At 28.9% G+C, this 20,285-nt stretch overlaps 1 protein-coding gene across 2 annotated transcripts; it reads right to left on the bottom strand.

Annotated features, from left to right (window-relative positions):
• Nucleotides 1-244: 244 nt before the first annotated feature.
• On the bottom strand, nucleotides 245-18,864 carry LOC107439037 (uncharacterized). 2 transcript variants are annotated; one of them, XM_016051502.3, is made up of 3 exons: nucleotides 18,704-18,864; nucleotides 2,971-3,086; nucleotides 245-626 (listed from the first exon to the last, which is right to left on the bottom strand). In XM_016051502.3, exons 2-3 carry the CDS (start codon nucleotides 3,073-3,075, stop codon nucleotides 348-350), a joined length of 384 nt encoding a protein of 127 aa, XP_015906988.2. In that variant the 5' UTR covers nucleotides 3,076-3,086; nucleotides 18,704-18,864; the 3' UTR covers nucleotides 245-347. The 2 variants fall into 2 exon arrangements, with proteins under 2 accessions (XP_015906988.2, XP_015906986.2); XM_016051500.3 differs by lacking the exon at nucleotides 18,704-18,864 and adding an exon at nucleotides 8,227-8,347.
• Between the last annotated feature and the right edge of the window lie 1,421 nt (nucleotides 18,865-20,285).

Genomic DNA, 20,285 nt, shown 5'->3' with positions numbered 1-20,285 from the left:
ACACACGAACGTAAGCAAGTGCAAACCGGTTTCAGTCCCTAAAAAACAATAAAGCTGTACAGTATCACCTGATAATTAAGATTTTACATAGAATCTTACAGTGCGTCGAATAATGTAGACAAATTAAAGTAAGACTAAATTTATTAGTTAATTTAAAATTTCTTTAAATAATTAATACTTCTTTAATTTTATTTTCAAATTAAAAAAAATTCAAATAAAATAAAAGACACGGCAGTCACTATAATCAAATTTCATAAATTTTATTCATGAAACTAAAGCACATCTGGCCTCACGTCTGAATAAAATGGCATCACAGTCAGTTTCTCTTAATCGACTTTTCTTTGTGCTTAACCTCTTCCAGCAGGGAAGCCATTAGCAAACACTGGGATTTCATCGTAATCATTCCTCTTTCCTCTCGATCCGAGAAATCCTGTCGCCAAAGCGGCCGCCAAGGGATCATCAACAGTTGGTGCGGATCCTTTGCTTCTGTTGGCGATACTCAACATGGGGAATCTGTAGGATTCATCAGGTCGTTTTGCGTGTTGAAATCGAATCAAACCACTCAAAACTGATCGCATGTCTGGGCCATATTTAGCTAGCCTGCTGTTTAACATCTCTTGGTTTACCTAATAAAATTGAAATGTTTTATTAGCTGAGTTTAATGATTTCAGTTAAGTTAATGTTTTTTTTTTCTTCCTCGCATTAAAGACGAGAATCTATACTTTGCAATAAAAATACTGAAATGAAAATTGAAGAATGGAATAAGGGTTAGATTAATGTTTGTTTATATATTCGAGAAGAAATTGTAATGTATATTTCTATCAAATAAAATGGCGTGTAAAAATAAATAAATCTTTCAAATGGCTTGCATTTTATCTTTTTAAATTTTCTTTTAACGTCATTAATTTTTTTGGAAATTTTTTAGGGCAAAGCAAATAATATTAATAAAAGAAGTTTCTAAAATCACGACAAATAGTTTTTGAATTATATAGTTTTTTGCAAATATGGGCAAAAACGCATTTCTATTTACTTTCTAACGATATCATTCAATAAAAAAAGTAAACATTATTTTTAGAAAGAACGAATGTTAAAAAATGTAATAAATTTTCAGTTTTATTAATCTAAACTATTGAAAAAATAAGTCAAACAATTCACTGCAATCATAAAACATATTCTAAATTATGAAAACAATTGCATACAAAATATACAATTTTTATCTAATATATTGATAACGTAAACAAATTGAAAATGAAATTTTTATCACTACAGAACAGATCAAATAAGTCTAGCCTTCTGTTAATGTTTATTTTCACCTTACTAATTGATATTTAATGAAAATTCTATATTTGATGTCTTTCCTATTTAAATATGAGTCGGCTTTTAAAAATTATTTCTACAGGGAAAAATTAAAATGCTCAAATTAATATTTTTTTTGTATTAAGGCACAAAACAAACAATTAAGCATACAATACAAAATTGTTAATTCTTGAAGCAGTTCAAGAAAATGGTTAAAAAATTTTATCTAACGCTTTACTAACACTACTTTTAGATTATTATTACTTTATCCGCTTTAATTATTATAACAAATTTAAATTGAAGGAACAAGTTTCTAATTTCCTTCTGTAAATTCTCTGGTGAATTTTATGATTATCAAGGTAAATAATCTTGTTCTGTAAGTGGAAATATTTTGTTGTCTATTGTTATTTTGTTATAATTATTATTTTGCGAGTAATATCAAAGTAAACAATCCTGCTCTTGTTAAACTATTTTATTTCAAACAAAAAATTATAAAATTGTTTTGATAACCGTTTTATACAATTTTAAGATAATAATTCTTTTTATTAAAACAGATTACTTAAATTGATCTATGTTTATCATCAGCGGTAAAATTTTCTCTAGCAATATTTCTTTCCAGCAATATTCCATCTAACAATATTTCCATCTGCAGATAAAAAAATATACTCTCAAAACGTAAAAGTCTTAAAATATTCCAAAAATACAAACGAATATGATGAAATATAAGTTTTGTGTAGTATATAAATAGAGAAAAAGAAATTATAAAAACTTTAACTAAGGAAATTATAAAAAATTTGAAATTATATCCCGACAATTAAATGTGAAATTATATACATTAAATTTTTCCATGTGAACTGATTTCTTTTGAGATAGATATAATTTCATACGGTACCCTTCCGTTCCGTGTTAGCGATTTTTAATCTTTTTTTCAATAAATCAAGCACCAAACATAATATTACATCAGTAATAATAATTATTTTTTTTAATAATCTGATTAATTTCGGAAAGTGAGACCAGGATAGCCTGGTTGGTAGAGCACTAGACCCATGTCCAAGAGTTCGTGGGTTTAATCCCAGCCGGACGAAGACTCCTCGTGTAGTAAATGGTGACTGATGCGGGTTAAATCTGTCGAGTCGCAAAGTCCTCCATGTTTCCATAACAAATCAATACCTCTGGGGGTACTGATACAGGAGTTTCCTTGTCTTCTGAATTGGTTTAAAATTACAAGGCTGCGAAGTTGAACATCAGTGGTCGTAAAGCCAAGAATTTGGTAGGCTGTTCAACGACGGATATAAAATATAAAATAAAATTACGGTAAGTGAGTTCCTTGTCCCGTTTACCCTTCACTGATGTTTTTATTCATTTTAAAGGACACAGCCCGGTATTTTCTACACTGAGTTTTCTAAAGTTAAGTGCCACTACCCGGTAAACCCTACAATTAAGTTTTCTTATGGTGAAGTACCACTTCCCGGTACTCGTTTGTCCGACTGATCTTTGTAAGAATGATTACCACTGCCTTCAGTTTTGCCTATACTTACCATTGAAATGAAAGGTTCCAAATTCGATCCCCACTACTTGGCAATTTTTTACGGCCCCCTTTAACATAACAGTACTTTTCATATACATTTTGATATGAATTTCTGAACAATCTTGGTGAAGAAGAGAAGTACATACCTTGTCTGAAATGTTTTGATCTTCTTCCATTGTGCTTTGGCTCATAACTGTTAGCCAGCAAAGGAAAAGAATCACCGAATGCGCCAAAGCTCGTTCAAAATTCATTATTTTGGTTTCTAAGAAAAAAAAGGAACATTTTTAATATCTTATATTAAGAAGTGGAAAAGTGTCGTGAGTTTAGGAAGATTTAGAAGTTGTAGGAATTTTACATGTGATTAGACGTATTTAAAATTGAAACAAATAGAACTATGAATATTGCTTAAAGGGTAAAAACATCATGAGAAACTGAAAACAAATTGCGCCTTATTTTTCTGATTATTCAATTTAAGTATAATAATCTAGTTAGATGCGTTAAAAAGGCGAAACAGTTCTTGTAAATATTTAAATTAAAACGTGTAACAATTTCGAGATACTATACCTTATCTATCCAAAATTTACTGCCTAATATCTAGCATATTAAAAATTGTTTAAAAGAAAAAGTGGATCTCATTAGTATTGTAGGTTCTTTTTCTTGTTGTTAATTTCTTTTCTCAAAAATATTATAAAATTTTCAGTACATTAACCGTAAATCTCGATGCCAATTAATTAACTAAATATTGATAAAGAAATACAATAAAGTAATACTATTAGGTTAATATTAAAACTGCGTTTATCGAAATAATTTATATGTTTTAACAGTCAAAGCTACTTGCAAAACAATTTGAAAGCTTCGTAACTTATTTTTAAACGTCTTGAAAGTTTAATGCAATAAAAGATGTGAATTTTCCATATATATGCAATAAAATATGTAATATATAATGTCAGTGAATATATAATGCAATGTAAATATGTAATGTCAGTGAAGGTAAAATTTATAGAAATGCAATCCAATAATATGCTTTTAACATCCGCATGGTGAAGTTGTATATATTATAAGTAACACAGCAGTTTCTCTTCATATTTCTTTTTAAATATTTTTTAATAAATTTCTTTTATTAACTGTGTTAAAAACCAACTTTTATTATTCTGAAAAATAGCATTAAAGGCAACAAAAAAAATTTCAACTTTTTATGTAAAGTACAGTAGCTGATTCTCGCTTTACAGTTAATGCGAAAAGAGTATTTTTATTTTAATTTTCGTCCATTTTATTTTATTACTTTCTTTTTTCATTTCTGTGCATAATGATAGTTCACAAAATAATTATAGTACGATTTGTGTTAGTTATTGTGGTTATAAACTTATTAGAAAGGTTTTAATTTTTTTTGCACACATTAATAAGGTCAGTTAATTAGGTTCACATTAATAAGGTTCTGTTTCCTCCGGCAATCCTTTGTTATTTTTCGTACTCGCATTTCCAAATTGTTGTCAGTAAGATTTCAATCGTTTTTTTTCCAAAGTTGAATATCGACTTACGACTCTTATTTTAATTTCATTATTCTTAATAAGAATACCAAAAATACGGTTAAAAGCGGTTTCTACGAAACACCCTGTAATAAAAAGTTTCGCCCGAGGGGTATTCGTAAAAATTAGACAACACAAAAATACTAAAATAAAAAAGGCTATGAAATCAGAATTTAACATAGGAATTCCTTTATAAATTTATATTACAATAAAGAAATTTAATATCGCTGAATTTTGAAATTTATTAAAGCAATAATAGCAAGATGGAAAAAAAATATGGACATATACTTCAGAAAAAATTGCCTTTATATAACCATTTTAACATTAATTACACCTTGGCCTTTTAGACAATTTAAAGAACACATTATTTAATACTTCCAGTATATAAGCATAATCAAACGTTTAATTAAAGATATCAGATTTAATACAAAATTCTTTTTTTATTTTAATTAACCATTAATCCAAGACTTACACTTAGATTTCACTAATTAGATTAGACTGACTACTTAGATTAGACTACCTTAAATAAATATTCGTAACTATACGTAGAAAATCAATAAAAATATTATTTAAGTAATTCATTTCGTTAAATTTGATTTTCATTAAATTTAGTAATTTTCGTCTTTTGAATTTGTATTTTTTGTCACACTTATTAATAGAATCTGAAAATATATTTTGATTAATCTTTTAGGATTTAGAGGCGTTTTCTAACTTTAAAAAAATAAATCTAATAATATAATTATGAATAATATGAATAATTAAAATCGTTATTTCACTTTTACTGTAATTATTCAAAATTTGTTAAATAAATGGGCATTACTTTCAGTGTTTAATTTTAGAAAGGCTTAAATACGCAGATTTTCATAAAACAGTTCATAAATTATTTCAAAAGCAGGTTAAATTAATATTTATATTATCATCTGAGTAAATACGTAGAACTTTAAATTATTATTCATAAAAAAATTAAATATTCATTCTAAGTGTGTTTTCGAATTATTAACTCGTGGTGGAGTTAACATTCATCTTCACATATTTATTCCTTGTTCAAGATAAATTTTCCACTTAAATAATGGGGTAAACATAAAGTTAATGTTTAGCTTCTATATTATTTGAAGAAATGAGTTTACCTAAATAAAATATGCATTAATAAACGTTATGTTTTGGCATGAATGCAGCATTTTGTTATTGTTAGAGTTTTAAAAAGAACTGTATTTGATTCAGCTAAATATTCCTATTTAGCTGAATTAACTTCTAATAATAAGGAAGAAATAATAAGGAAGTTACCCGATTTCTCAATTGCCAATTAAGCTAAATTTTCTTCTCCAAATAATTTAAGTTTTGAAATGACATATAAAGTCCAGTTTTTATATTTTGAAGTAATTGTTAAGTTAAAAATTATCACAAAGCTCAATTTTTATCTTAAAAACAGCGCCAAGTTTAAATCATTCTACAGACGAAATGTTAACTGTAATTGGTTACTTTAATTTTAAACTTTTCCGGAAGTTTAAATATTTGTGTTATAACCCACTAGCGGTTTACTAAATGGGCAAAATTGATTATCCCTAATACGCTATTTCCCTATCTAAAAACATGGGAAAATCGGTTTTGGTATACGGAGAAGACAGGCCGGGATAGCCTGGTTGGTAGGGCACTAGGCTCATGTCCAAGAGTTCGTGGATTCGATCTCAACCGGCCGAAGACTCCCCGTGTAGTAAATGGTGACAGATGCACGTTAAATCTCTCGAGTCGCAAAGTCCTCCATGTTCCCATAATAATTAAATACCTTTGGGGTACTGATCAAGAAAGTTCCTTGTCTTCTGGATGGGGTTCCAAATTACAAGGCTACGGAGTTGAACATTAGTTGTCGTAAACCCAAAGGTTGGGTTGACAGTTGAACGACGGATATAATGAAATAAAATAAAATGCGGAGAAGACTGCAGGTTAAAATACGATTTTTTTACTTGCAGAATCAGCAGTGGGTTAAAATAATAAATTAAAAATTTTATAATATAACATTAGAATAACTAAACTTGAACGGAAGTTTGAGAAATTGAAGCTTGGAAAACAACGAAGATTGAAAAGTTCCAAAATTAATGAAAGTCTGAAAATATTTATGTCTGAAAGACTCTAAAAAATAGCGAAAAAACAAGCGAGTAAAACTCGTTATAGGGAGAATACTACTTTTTGACATAGGAAATATATTTTTCTTTTACTCTTCTATTTTTAAACTATAATTTTTATTTGTAAACATTTTTTTTCTAAAAATGTCGTTATAAGGAAATATTTGCTGTAGAGAAGTTTTCTTGTTGAGAGACCATTGTTACCTATTTATAATCTTTTTCATTTTTAAAAATGTTCTTATTTTTAAAAGAGATTCATTCAGAGTGATTTATCGACGAAGCTTAGTTATTAGATGCTAAAGTGAATAGCTGGAAACAAAAATTAACACGAAATTCCAGTAACCACGTATTATAAACTAATATCATGTCAAACAAACCATTCAACCAAATGAAGTAAAATTTTATAGCAATTGCTTTTTAACTTATTCACGCATCAACTAAGGAAAAGTTTGTATTTGTCCAAAGTTAGTACTTTATAATTTATTAACAAAAAGTATCACCACTGGCATCAAAAATAACACGTAAAAAAGGCGCATTCATTTAAATGGCACAAAACAGTCACTATTTTATATTTTTAAAAATATATATGGATTTATTTATTATTTTCCTACATTACAATTAGTATTAAAAACATTGAAAAAATTAAGTAATGTTCAGCAAAGTCGTCATGTTTATAAAATGTTCTATAAGGGGCTATTTTCCTACAATATTCACCATTTATTTTATTCTTTGTTACTTTCTTAATTGTTTTACAATAATTTATTTGCCTTTCTCGAGGCTTTTTATTACTTTATTAAAAGTCTCGATTGTTGAATTACATTTTTTAAAATAATTAATATGAGAAATAATCTATGGCCATAAAAAGTCAATAAAAAATAAAATGAATATAAATAAGTCACAAAATTTAGTTAAACTTAAGATTTTAAGAATTTTATTTAAAAATATTTGGGAAGAAAAAAACATTTAATGTACAAATTGTAACTTTGAAATATTTGAATTTTTGAAGAATGAATTTTTCCACTTAAAATTGATGGATTCTGAAAGATCAAAATTTTAAATGGAGATATTCGACATTATGAAAATTTTGTTTTCCAGATTTTTTCTGCATTGATGTACTTTTATAATTAAACATTCTTAATCAAAAAGCAACGGGGGAAGGCTACCAGTTGCTTATTTAATTTAAGTCGCCACTTTTTCTGTTGACTCGCCACGTGGCGTGAAGTGAACGGTTATTTCCTTACTGAAGCTATACTGAACTGTCAATCTACAAATCATTTTTTAATTATAATTAACTTCTCTTCAGATTTTCATTATCATTTGTAACATTTTAATAGTTAAAATACGAGCTTTTTTCTCTTTAATTTATTCAGTTGATCATTTCCGTTCATAAATGAATAAATAAAAATGAACTTGTAAATTAAATAAAATAATTGCATTAAATCAAATTCTCTTAAATTAAAAAAAATTCATTCTCTAAAATTTCATTCTCTTAAATTAAATAATTTCATTGTACTTATTTATTTGCTTTAGTTGTCTAAAGAACTTTAAAAATTTTTAACTATCTCTGCTACGTATTGAAAATGCAGAAACAAGTAAACGTAATAGCATAATGTTCAGACAAACATCTCAGAGACAGCAAATACAAAGAAGCTTATTACTTAGAAACAATTAAAGTTTGATAATTAAAAATAGATAAAAACAACATCAAAACTGTAAGAATTACAATTAAAAAATGTAACAAATCTTCCCTACTTACTGTAGTTGTAACTATTTTCTACGAACTTAAAAAACTGAGGATCCTGACTAGAAACACATGCTTTTTATACATTCCGTTTCAGGATTACTCTTAACTTGAAAAGAATAAAATAATTCAATTGATGTAGTTAAGCAAACTAGTCTGGACTTGTTTGGAAATAAAATGACAGAGTGAGATTTATTTGTTCGATTTCGATTCATTAGAAACTTTTCGGGACGCAACATAATTAGAAACTCCGACTCGAATTGGTCAGGTAATTAAGTTCAAAGAAAGTTCGCTTTGTATTAACACAAGTATTTTCGTATTTGAAAATCTAGTTGGAAATTCTGATTTATATNAAATCACTCCTACGATGTTAGACATTTTGGAATATTTTGACACAAATCATGGTTCAAAATTGATGCAAACTTAATGAAAATTTAATATGATGCCGAGTTGAACAGAATTTATATGTTTCTTAAACCTGATTACACAAATTTTGCAACTGTTCAACATTATGGAACAGGTTGAACCTATATTATTTAACTCTAGTAACCTAAATTTACTTGAACCTGATATATGGGTCAAATTTGAACCACTTTATCGTACTTCTTAAACTTCATTTTCTCGATTATATGTTTCACCTAAAGCAAAAAAAGAAAAAATGGTTCTACACTGTAAAAAAATTGGTAGATCTTTAACCAGTATTTAGTGCAAAGTTTCTCATTATTCCTAAGTTTAGTTAAATGAAAGATAATTTATTATAACTACACGACAAATTGTGAAGTATGAACGAGAAATATTTCCACGGTGCAACTGTTTGCACCAAAATTTGGTAAAAGATACTAAACTTTAACGGTGACTGTAAACTGAACGATATTTGTTTACGACGCCATGTTTTATTTACAACTCGGTCTCTGGACGACCAATGCATGTTGTTTTCAAGTTTCTACTTATTTAGAAAGGTAAATGGCTTATTTGCATTATTAAAGCTCATTTCCTTTAACGTTGCCTTTTTAAATTTGGTGTTTGGTATAAAACGGTTAGAGGTATGTCATAATATAACTTCTTACGGTAAACAGTTTTGTTACGGCAAACAGCTACCTTTGCCTGCATTTGAGCATTTTAAAAATGCCTAATAATGATGCAACATTCCTCTGCTTTTGTAAAAGAAAAAAATAATAAATGAGAATGAATGAAAATAGGTGTTTTGTTTCCTCATAACACCGACTTTTGGTGCAACTGTCTACTAATATTTGGAGCGAGTGAAAATTTCAAAATATCGTAAAATCGAGCTCCATTTTACGGGAATAGCCAGCAAATCTCCGGTAATAGCCAGCAAATGAATAAAAAATTTTGATGCAACATGGCTCGGAATTTTCAACAGTGTATTAAGTAGCTTTGTTCAGGACTCGCACTGTTTTTATGGTTCAAGGTCGATTTTACGATTCTATATTTTAGAATATTCTATATTTTAGCAAATTCGCACTGTTTTTATGGTTCAAGGTCGATTTTACGATTCTATATTTTAGAAGGCCGACCGGCCTGTGTAGGGGGCAGGGAACTGTCCTTGCATCAGAAAGGTTCTGGGTTCGAATCCCGGGCAAGGCATGGATGTTTCTTTCTCTCTATCTGTGTTCTACTGTTTGTCTACGATAGGTACTCTGCCAGACATTCGTCTGGAGCTGTGGCGGTGACTATGGTAACGAGGTATGATTATTTCTAGTAGGGATGCGGGGTCCCTCTTTAGGACTGGTTTCGGCAAAAGAAAAGGAGATCTCTTCATTGAAGTCACCCTCCCTAAAATGCCCTCTTCTTGTTTCCATAGCACCAGACTACCGCAGACTTAGTGGTGGTCAGAGTACCTATCTTAGACAAACAGTATGTCATTTCTCCTTTGTGTGTGAATGTGACCCGCCCTATAAACGGGTTGTGGTAGTGTGACGTGGGCGACTCTGCTCCACCGCCGTGGCATCGCCACAGTTGCCCACTGGGTAACGAAATGAGAGTTAGCAGTTCTGGCACTTTCTGTGGCCAATGGACAATAGTTACAAGAGCCCGCCATTAAAAAAAATATTTTAGAAGCATCTGGTTCAACTTAAATAAAAAATGTTATCTTGTTAATGTATCTCCTTGTTAATGTTTTAGCAACCTTGCTCAATGTTGTGGTTGAAGGTATCGGTATTAGGATTTAACACTAAACAATCTTTTCTTTGAATAGAAGACGCGAAAAATATATTTTAATATAATACTTAGATCTCCGAATACTTTTTCGTGTTGTGTAATTTTTCTCGTTAACGAAACTACTCCTTCTTATTACACTAAAACTATTATTTAGTTCGGAAAGAAATAAAACTGCGAACATCTAAAAAAAAAAAACCAAAGAGAAAAAAACATTCAAACAATTCGCAACTTTTTTTTTAGCATTCAATGTTCAAGTTTTATTATTCACTTATAAAATATTGGAAGTCAATACATACACTTTTTCTTTCACTGCATTTCAAATCGCTGAATTGAACGAAATTTTAAAACCAGCGCTAAAAGCAAAACTCCGACGAGAGGAATTCTTACAAATTTAAAAGCGGGAACTAAAAAAATTAATAATTCGTTCACGTCTCTTCTAACAATCGAAAAAGCAGAAATTTTTCCTTTATGCTGTTGCCTAAACTTATTCTTTTCAGTTGCAAATAAACAAATGGTGACTTTTTGTAAGAGGGTATGTTGCATATTTGCATCAGGCTGCAATGTATCTCTTACTATTTTTTGAAAAAAAAAATACTCCTCTCATCCAGCATACTTGATGGAAATTCTGAAAAACGGAGTCAATTTTTGGAAACTTTCTCCCTCAATTTCGAACTTTTTTCGATGCAACCGCAATTCTGATTACGTGCATTGAATTTGATATTGTAGTTGCAGAAAGGAGAAGCCATGCTAAATAGGAAGAGAGACGAAACGTTTCCGTTTTATTTTAGTTCTAATTCGCGAATGTTAAATTGGTTCCACGAATTTTCTTTCGAGAGATAAAATCATTACGTCTTCAAACGATTTTTTCTTCGAAAGTAATTCAAACTGTTTCTGAAAATGAATAGTTAAGATATCGATCACTTAGAAACCAACAATTTAAAGAAATATATCACTAAGAACTATCAAAAACAAAAACCTATTTGCTTTTTTAAATCGATACAACTTTGATTTTAAAAAACCTTGATTTAACCAGACAACTTAGTATGTTCTATTCATTCTTAAGGAAACGAATAAAAATATATGCTACAAAAATGCAGTATTTATTTTTTAAAAAAAGTATCTTTCTATGATTTATTTCCTTAAATTAATTATTATTAAGGGGGATTTTTTTTTCTAAGTTAAATGTATGTCATAAAAACTGAAATATGTATTATGCGGTAGAAATTTAAAAAAAAATTAAAATTATACAATTGAAGCGAAATAATATTTTATTTCAACGCCATGTTGCAAGCAAATTATAATTACGTATTATAACTTATTTATTCTTAAAGAAACAAATAATAACATGCAAGAAAAAAAAATCATAATTATTTTTTAAAAAAATCAGTTTTTTCTGGTTTTTTTAGTAAATCAATTAGTATGAATGGGATTTTCTTAAAGTTAAATGAATATTTTTACCACTATAATAATTATTATGCCGGCCAGGTGGCCGAACGGTTAGCGTACCTGACTGCGAAGCCTTAGGCTGCGGGTTCGAATACCGCTCTGGGCATGGATGTTTCTCTCTCTCTTTGTGCTGTCCTCTGTTGTGTGTGTGTGTGTGTATGATGTGTGAATGTGGCCCACCCTATAGACGGGTTTGTGGCAATGTGGCGTGGGCAATGTTGCTCGCCTCCGTGACTTTGGTTCACAGGTGCCCACTGGGTAACGCGAAATGAGCAACAATTCTGGCATAGTATAGGCAAAGATTCAAATTCAGTGCCTGCCATTGGAAAAAAAAAAGAAGAAAAAAAATAATAATTATTATATTTTAGAAATTACAAGAAATTAATTGATATGATTAAAACGATAAATAATATGTTATTTAAAAGCCATATTGTAAATAAATTATTGTTACGTAAAAAGTATTTAATTTATTTGTAATATTTTTCGGTAATAATAAGCATTTTTTATTCAATATTGTCATTTATTTTGCTAGCTAAATAAATAAATAAAAAATGAGTTCTTTGTGAAATATTTAATGCTTTTTTCAAATCGCCTTATTTAAACCTTTTTTCCGTCATCAAATTTATAATTAATATAGTAATATAATACTCTAAAAACAACTACAATTTAGAATATTTTCTCGTGAATCAATATTTACTCTGGTTTCCTTCATATATCGTTATTTCATACAAGAGATCATAAGCAACAGGCCTTTTTGACAATTTTTGATTCATTGGCTCTAACATTTTTTTAAACAAATTCTTGTAAAACGGAAATAAATAAACTGTATATTGATATTAAAACATCGTTTTGCCGATTTCTACTTTATGTTTTACAGTTGTTATGTTCTTATGTTATGATTTACAGTTGAATGAAAGAAAAAGATTAGTCAAATCTGGTAAAAATTTGAAACCCAAAAAAACGTTTACAGTGCTTGCTTATGAAATATATTACAAATAAATAAATTTTAAAAAATGTCGTTTTTGGAAACAATGTCGCATTAACAATTTATTAGCAAAAGTTCAGTATCTTTAAAGAAACAGAAACCTTGTAAGAGTTTGTTAAAGTTCCATGTTTTACCATTTTTATTGGGATTTAGACTAAATTGAATGCAGACTAAAATATAAATGAGACTAAAAGGAATTGAACCCTAATGCTTCTTTTTTTAAAATATACATATAGATATATATATCTTAATTAATCACTGAGAAAAAAAATTATGGTTAAAACTACTAGAATATGGTAAATTTACTGGGATTTTAGGTCTAGGGGAATACCGTAATTTTCACCAAAGCATTTTGATAAAATTGACAACAAAATATGATTTTATAATATGTGATAACTAAAGCCCGGAATTTCAGGCAATAAAAAATGCAAAAATAGGCAGGCAAAAAGGCATTTAAAAAGCTTGAAATAGNGGTAAATGTGGTATAATTCGGTAATTTCATCAGGATGCCTCCAAGTACTGCACAAAAAACATTTACCTTTACTTTTAAATTTTGTATATTTTACTAAAGGTCTGGTAATAAGAATTACAATTTTCAAAATTCCAGATTTTCTGGTAAACTGCAACCATTTTAACGGAAAAATGGGCCAATGAATGGTTCAAATACAGTATATTTGGATTTTATTACAGGAATAATGAGGATTTTTTTTTACCAGAAATATCCCTTACCTATTCTACGATATTTTTACCAGAATTTTTTATCCATGTGTTGAACTTACAAATAAGATACGCGAAGCGACATTCATCAAATAGGCTGATTTTGCTGATACCGATAGTTTTTGAGGTTAGAAAATTATACATAAAAGTTTATTTCATTTTTTTCAAAATAATTATTCAATTACAAATCATGAAAAATTATTATATTTATATTTGTAAGCATCGTAAATTTCTATACTTCCCACAGAAGAAGGGCATTTTCGGCAGTAAATAAGTGCTGTAATTATACAATTCTATTTTGTCTTTCTTAATAAAAAGGTTAGTATTTGCAATTTAGAAGGATAGTATCTAAAAATTCCTTTGTTTTGATTAATATATTCCAAAGATTTTTCATAACTCTGTACTTTACAAATATTTATAAAGATAGAAATTTGTAAACTAACAAAATTGTTTCATATATATTTATTTTTTATTTTTAGTTTCTCAACTACTATTCTCTAACAATATTTTTTTCTTCCTTTCTTTAAATTTTCTTACTAAAATTTTTATTTCAAATGATTAATGTCTGCTCAACTAAATCGATATAGACAAAATTGTATAAATATTTTATTACTTAATTGAAGAAAAAAAATTTATCACGTAGGTTGCTATTTTGTATCCATTCTTCCTCTGATTGTGTTTAGTATTTGTTTTTAAATCAACTTCAATGCAAATAAAAGGTAACATTAAAAAAACAAATATATAGATTCATTCATAATTTATGCATAATTGGAAAAAGTGCGTGACATTTGCCTATAATTTTACATGAACTCAAAACGTTAAATAATATCACCATTACATAGCACGAATATAGAATATTTACAAAGATAGTTAGAAATATTTTTTGCTCTTTGATATATTAGAAGCTTTAAAGGGAAACAACTCTTTCATTTTTCTTTTCAAAAAATCTTTGTTTTCTCAAAGTACATTTACTGATTACATAATAAACTAAAAGGAATATTTCACACTCATTTGGTTTAGATATCGATTCGAACGATTCTTGAAAAACTACTTTTTGAAATAAGCTGTGTGTTAACGAAATGCACACTTGCGTTGGCTCTGCAGTTTCTTTCTCTTTTTTTTGACATAACAGCAAATATTGTCTGTTCCGAAATACTGATTATGATAATGGTATTTTACACGGCAGAAAAATAATTTTAAAATTACCATAACACGTCTTTGATAAAGAAAAAAAGACATAAACTAGTTTAAAATATACCAAAATATATGGTATTTAAATTATTTATATGGTAACGGTTCATGGAAATTCTTGTCTTCAAAATAATTCCTATTGCCACTTACAAAAATACAATACAAAAATACAATTCAAAAATACAAAATGAAAAGTAAATTAAACTAAATAAATGGTTTTTACGACATGCTCTAACGTATCTGGATAAAATTACGATATATTTCCAAATTATATCACACATTATTTTATCATTAATTTTGTAAAAATCACTACCAAAGCGCTTCGGTTGAAGTTACCGAGCTTTTTGAAGTTTAAATATAGCCAGAAACACTGTAAATTTTGCCATATAGTGTTAGTTTTGACCATACCATCTTTTTACAATGTATAAAGTAAGGCGATTTTAAAATGATATCTTAAGCGTTTGTATTTAAATGCTTTACTCTATTTTTTAATTTTGACTTTTCTCATGATTTGCAGCTATGCAACAGCACTATTCCGATTATAATTTTGCAGTTTACCATTTTTGTATAAATTTCAATATTTGGTGCTCACCAAATTTTATTCAGTTTTTAACTCAACGTCTAACAAGATATCATTTAGGTTTGCCAATATTTAGATATCAAGCGATACAAAAAAGAAGAAATGTCAAAGAAATCCCTTTTAATACTGAAAACACTCTTCTCAGTTAGATGAGCAAAGCCGCGAGGAAGAAAAGCAACTAGAAAAAAAAATTCTTTTTCAGGAATGTTACGACTCAACCCCTAACGACAAGAAACTCCTTAACGACACTTTCTCCGGAACAGCCTCTTGAGTGTCTTTTACAACAACAACAAAATAAAATAAATAAGAAATAAAACGAAGTGACCATTCCATACATTCCACAACACACTCGGACTAGGAAAGAAAGTCTGCATTCTACCCAGTGCACCATCTTTTGCAAGGGTCCTCGACCACCCCCCACAAGTCGAAAAGAAGCGAATGGAATGTTTACTGGATGAGCAACAAAGTAGGAGCCCCCGAGTAGGAACAAAAAAAAAAGAAGAGTGGTGGGCACATTGCCAATCTTCATCGTTGCTTTTGATCTCTGAAGCCCAATAACATTTTCTTCTCTTCTCCCCATACCATGATTCCCACCCTACGACCACCCTTTCTTATATTCAATATTCTATCTGCAGAAAGTTATTGCCATGGGAATTAATTCCACGCTCTTTCGTGATGCTGTACATGGAAATTGAAATGGTGTCGAATGCGGAATGAATGTTTTTTGTGGAAGAATAATTGGTGGTTTTGTTGATGGTGGCAATGGTAGAAATTTATTGCTGGCAAACTAAACCTGTCTGCGTTGTAACTTGTATTTTAATTAACTACACATATAATTTTTTTCCTCAAGAGGGAATAACTGGTACGTGCGGATAAGAAAAATTTAAATACATAAAATACATGTCAATCATTCGCAAGTCTCTGGCCAAATTATTAGACGCAAAATAAAATTCTACGTAAAATCTTAATTATCAGGTGATACTAAAACAGCTTTATTGTATTTACGCGACTGAAACCGGTTTGCACTTGTTTACGTTCGTGTATCAATGGGTTAAATTAGACGATATACAATATAAATTCGATAATTGGATAAATTGAACGATATAATAGATAAATATGGAATATTTATTATATCAGGTATTATGAGTATATTGTAATAATTAAATCAAATCATTAGACGCACTGTAGTTTCTTTTTTAGTAATTACATGTTTTGCACGAGTTTATAGGCCATACTTTTATATTTAAACATACATGTAATGGGTTTTCATTCAGGAGATTTTCTTATATACTTCCTATTTGTATTTATTTTTAACCTATTACATTACAATATTAACCAATTAATACAGAAACGTAAACAAGTGCAAACTGGTTTCAGCCGAGTAAAAATAATGAAGCTGTTAGTACCACCTGATCAANATATATATACAGAAAGAGAGAGAATGTCTCACAAGGGGTCTTCCCATATCGAATCATAGCTTAAGGAAGTAGAAGGTTTATTATTTGACAAAGAACCATAAATATCCAATATCCTAATTGAAAGGTTATTTTTAGAAATAGCGTACAATCATTTCGGGAGAACAACGACTTATTAAGAAAAAAATTCCGAAAGTTTCCTGGATTCTTTATGGTGTCTTGTTTTTATTACCTCTCAAAATCCTTAGAAAAAATGCGGGGAGCTAGCAGGAAATGCGTGTTTTTTTTTATATTTTCATGCCCCTAATACTTTGTGTCCGGTTCTAACATTCCTGTTGTAGAAAACCTCAATGGTATCTATGAAAACCATCAATATGAATTTTGGAATAAAAGGCATTTAAAATCATAATATGTCTGTTAATTTGAAATGACTCTCTACTTATTTAGATACAACATAAATATGTAGGATGTTTTTTTTAGAGTCCCCTGTGAAAAATTAAGTAAAAAAAAAGCATGCTAGGAATCGCGATTAAATTAAATTTTTTAAGCATTGAGGAATACAGGCTTAAAAACATCAAATCCAACATGATTGACGTCAAAGTGTTTCTAATTGTCTCTTTCTATATTCTCTCAGTTAAATTCGGCAATGCAACAGGCTTTGATGCTTTTAATCATAACTTCCTCTTCACTACCAATTATTATTACTATATATATTGTATAAATACAAATTGATATGTAATAATACAATGTTTTGTTGTAAAACAGTTTTCAAGACAACATTAATTTTTGAAGAAAAAAAAATTTAGAAATTGCTCTCAATATAAAGTACACAACATTTTTTCTGTTTACAAATTAGCCTTTTTGTGATGCATTTTTATAGCAAGTAAGAATTTATACAATTAATTCTGATTTATTCTGAATATCCCAATCTTTAATTGCCAATTTAGACTAAAAATGTTCCTGGCCTTGGACTTTAAATTTCTTTTCACGGTTTTACAACAGCTTTTAAGATCAATTAGGGTAAATCGGACACATATGTGCTATTTAAATTTCTGTTAAACATAGCTTTTAAATTTTGGTTTCAGTATTCAAAGCCTAGTTACTAGAATTCCGATTAGGTTATAAATTATTATCCAATTTCACTTATTGTAGAGCACACAAAAACAAAGAGAAAACAACCTGAATAACTCTTAATCTAAAGATCAAATATGTATGTATTTCACTGAGAAGAAAAGTAGGGTCAAACCTAAAGGAATATGGTAAAAACTACTAGAATATGGTAAAATTTACCGCGTTTATGGCATTATGGGAACACCAAAAAGCTCGATAATTTTTCCAAAGCACATTTTTTTTGTAAAATTAGCAACAAAATATATTGTTTCAAAATACGTTGTAAAATTTGGTCAAAACTGTAAAAATATGGTAAATTATATGGTCAAAACTAAAGAAACATGGTAAAAACTACTATATTATGGTAAAATTTACAGTGTTTCTGACTTTATGAGAACACCAAAAAGCTCGGTAATTTTTACTAAAGCACTTGTTTTGGTACAATTAACAACAAAAGATGGTGTTTTAAAATACGTGATAAAATTTGGTAACCTTTGAGCATGGCATAAAAACTATTTATGCTGTGAAATTTATTTTTCAATTTTGTATTGAGGGCCATCAAAAATATATGCGGCCGAATTCTTTTCTAATAACAGTTTAACAAATGTGTAGCAAATTCAGATTTTAGTGACATCGAGAAATTCATACTATCGAAATCCAACTGCATATGCACCACTAACAACTAGCCCACATTAGTCTCATTTTGTTTAAACTAGACTTTCCATAACTGGTTCAAACAAACGTTTATTCTTGTTTAATTACTACGACCTGTAAATTTTATTCCATTACACATTTGAGATATGAAAGACTAAGTTTTTATGAATGATTCACCTTTAAGATGTCGGAAAAGGAAAATAGTATAATACTTACCGTAAGAAAAAAATCTCTAATACTTTTGGAATTTCAAAAATATGCTTCGTGAAGTTTGTTTTAATTTAACTGACAGATTTTTGACACTTTTATTTGGGTAATATAATACTTTAGAAAAAGCCATGTTTTCTATCTTTCCATATCTACGAAATGTTTTTATTTGTGTTGAGCGCACCTGTCAACAAAATACACATGCATATTAACAAATGTCACAAGTCGATATAAGCTGACGTTATTTATAGCGAACTGAAGTGAATAAATTGAACTTCATGTTTATTCAATGGTATTAGTCTTTAATTTAATCTGTCAGAAAGAAACTGATCAAGTGGAGGAAAAAAAAGAGTGTATAATATTTCTTCAAAAATTTCTTTTTTTTTCCAACTTGGATTTGAAATCAAACATTTTATACATTTCATCCTTTTTAATGTATCATATAATAGATGAAAGATACGAGCAGTTTTAGATGATTGAAGTAAATGCATAGCAAATCAAATTCTGCAATACCTGCAATACCTATCTAATTTAGGGTTAATCGCAATGCCTTAATAACATTTAAATCTGTAAAAAGTAGAAGTTTTTAATTGAACCATGTATCCGTTACAGTTGAACCATAATACCATGTGTAAAAAATAAGAAGTGCAATAATATGCCTGTTTCGACAATATTATTATTATTGTTATTAGTTTTAAACGAATTTTTCTCAAATCTTAAAGCAATAATTTTGTAATTTTGTTTAATTTTATTGATTAGCTCTAAACTTATAGCAAAAAGAAGCAGGACAAAAATATTAGTTTTTTAATAAAAATGTCCATAGCTGCTAAAAAAATTGTGAAACGAACTTTTGAGTGCAATTGTTACATATAATAACCGAAATAACTGTGACAAGTTATAAATTTCTTGCTAAATTTTTTGTCATAAGGTGTACGAAAACAAATTTCTCCGTTTGTAATTGATGTAAAAATTGGAAAATCTCATACATAGCAAAACTTTCTTTACTTCAGGCTAAGCCATTGCCTGATATATGCTTCAAGCAAAAATTTCTTCAAAGTGATGAAATAATTACTTCCTTAAGGAAACGAATTTTGTTAGAATTACGAAATATATTTCATCATTCTATTTTTTTGAAAAAAGAAAAAACCTCGTTTTGTCTAATGTACAAATATCTCTAAGAATCGCTTTATCATGGCCACCATATATATGTATCATTATCACCCCTACAACACAAGATGGTCAGATAGAACAGAAAGATAAACTACACCCATGCTCAAAGAGAGATTCGAACACGGATACGAGGCCAGGTTTAGTAAAAAAAGCATTTTTTTAAAAGTCACATAAAATGTTTTACAAACTATTTATGCGTTCCCGATTAACTACTTGTCTGTAAAAAGTCGTACAAACCTAGAGAAATACAACACAGTAAATAATTTAGTGTTACTTGGGTGACCAGGTACCATTTCATCCACGGTCCTGTACTGGTCATAGTCCCAGGATTTCACGACCACTGTTCTAAGGTATCATAATAAAAGTAGCAAATTTTACCACATTTACCAAATTTTATCACAATTTTGTAAAACCATATTTT

This window comes from Parasteatoda tepidariorum, chromosome 1 (genome assembly GCF_043381705.1).
Source record: "Parasteatoda tepidariorum isolate YZ-2023 chromosome 1, CAS_Ptep_4.0, whole genome shotgun sequence".
Taxonomy (NCBI): domain Eukaryota; kingdom Metazoa; phylum Arthropoda; class Arachnida; order Araneae; family Theridiidae; genus Parasteatoda; species Parasteatoda tepidariorum.
The sequence above is the reverse complement of the archived record's forward strand: the minus strand, read 5'-3'. Positions and strand labels throughout refer to the sequence as shown.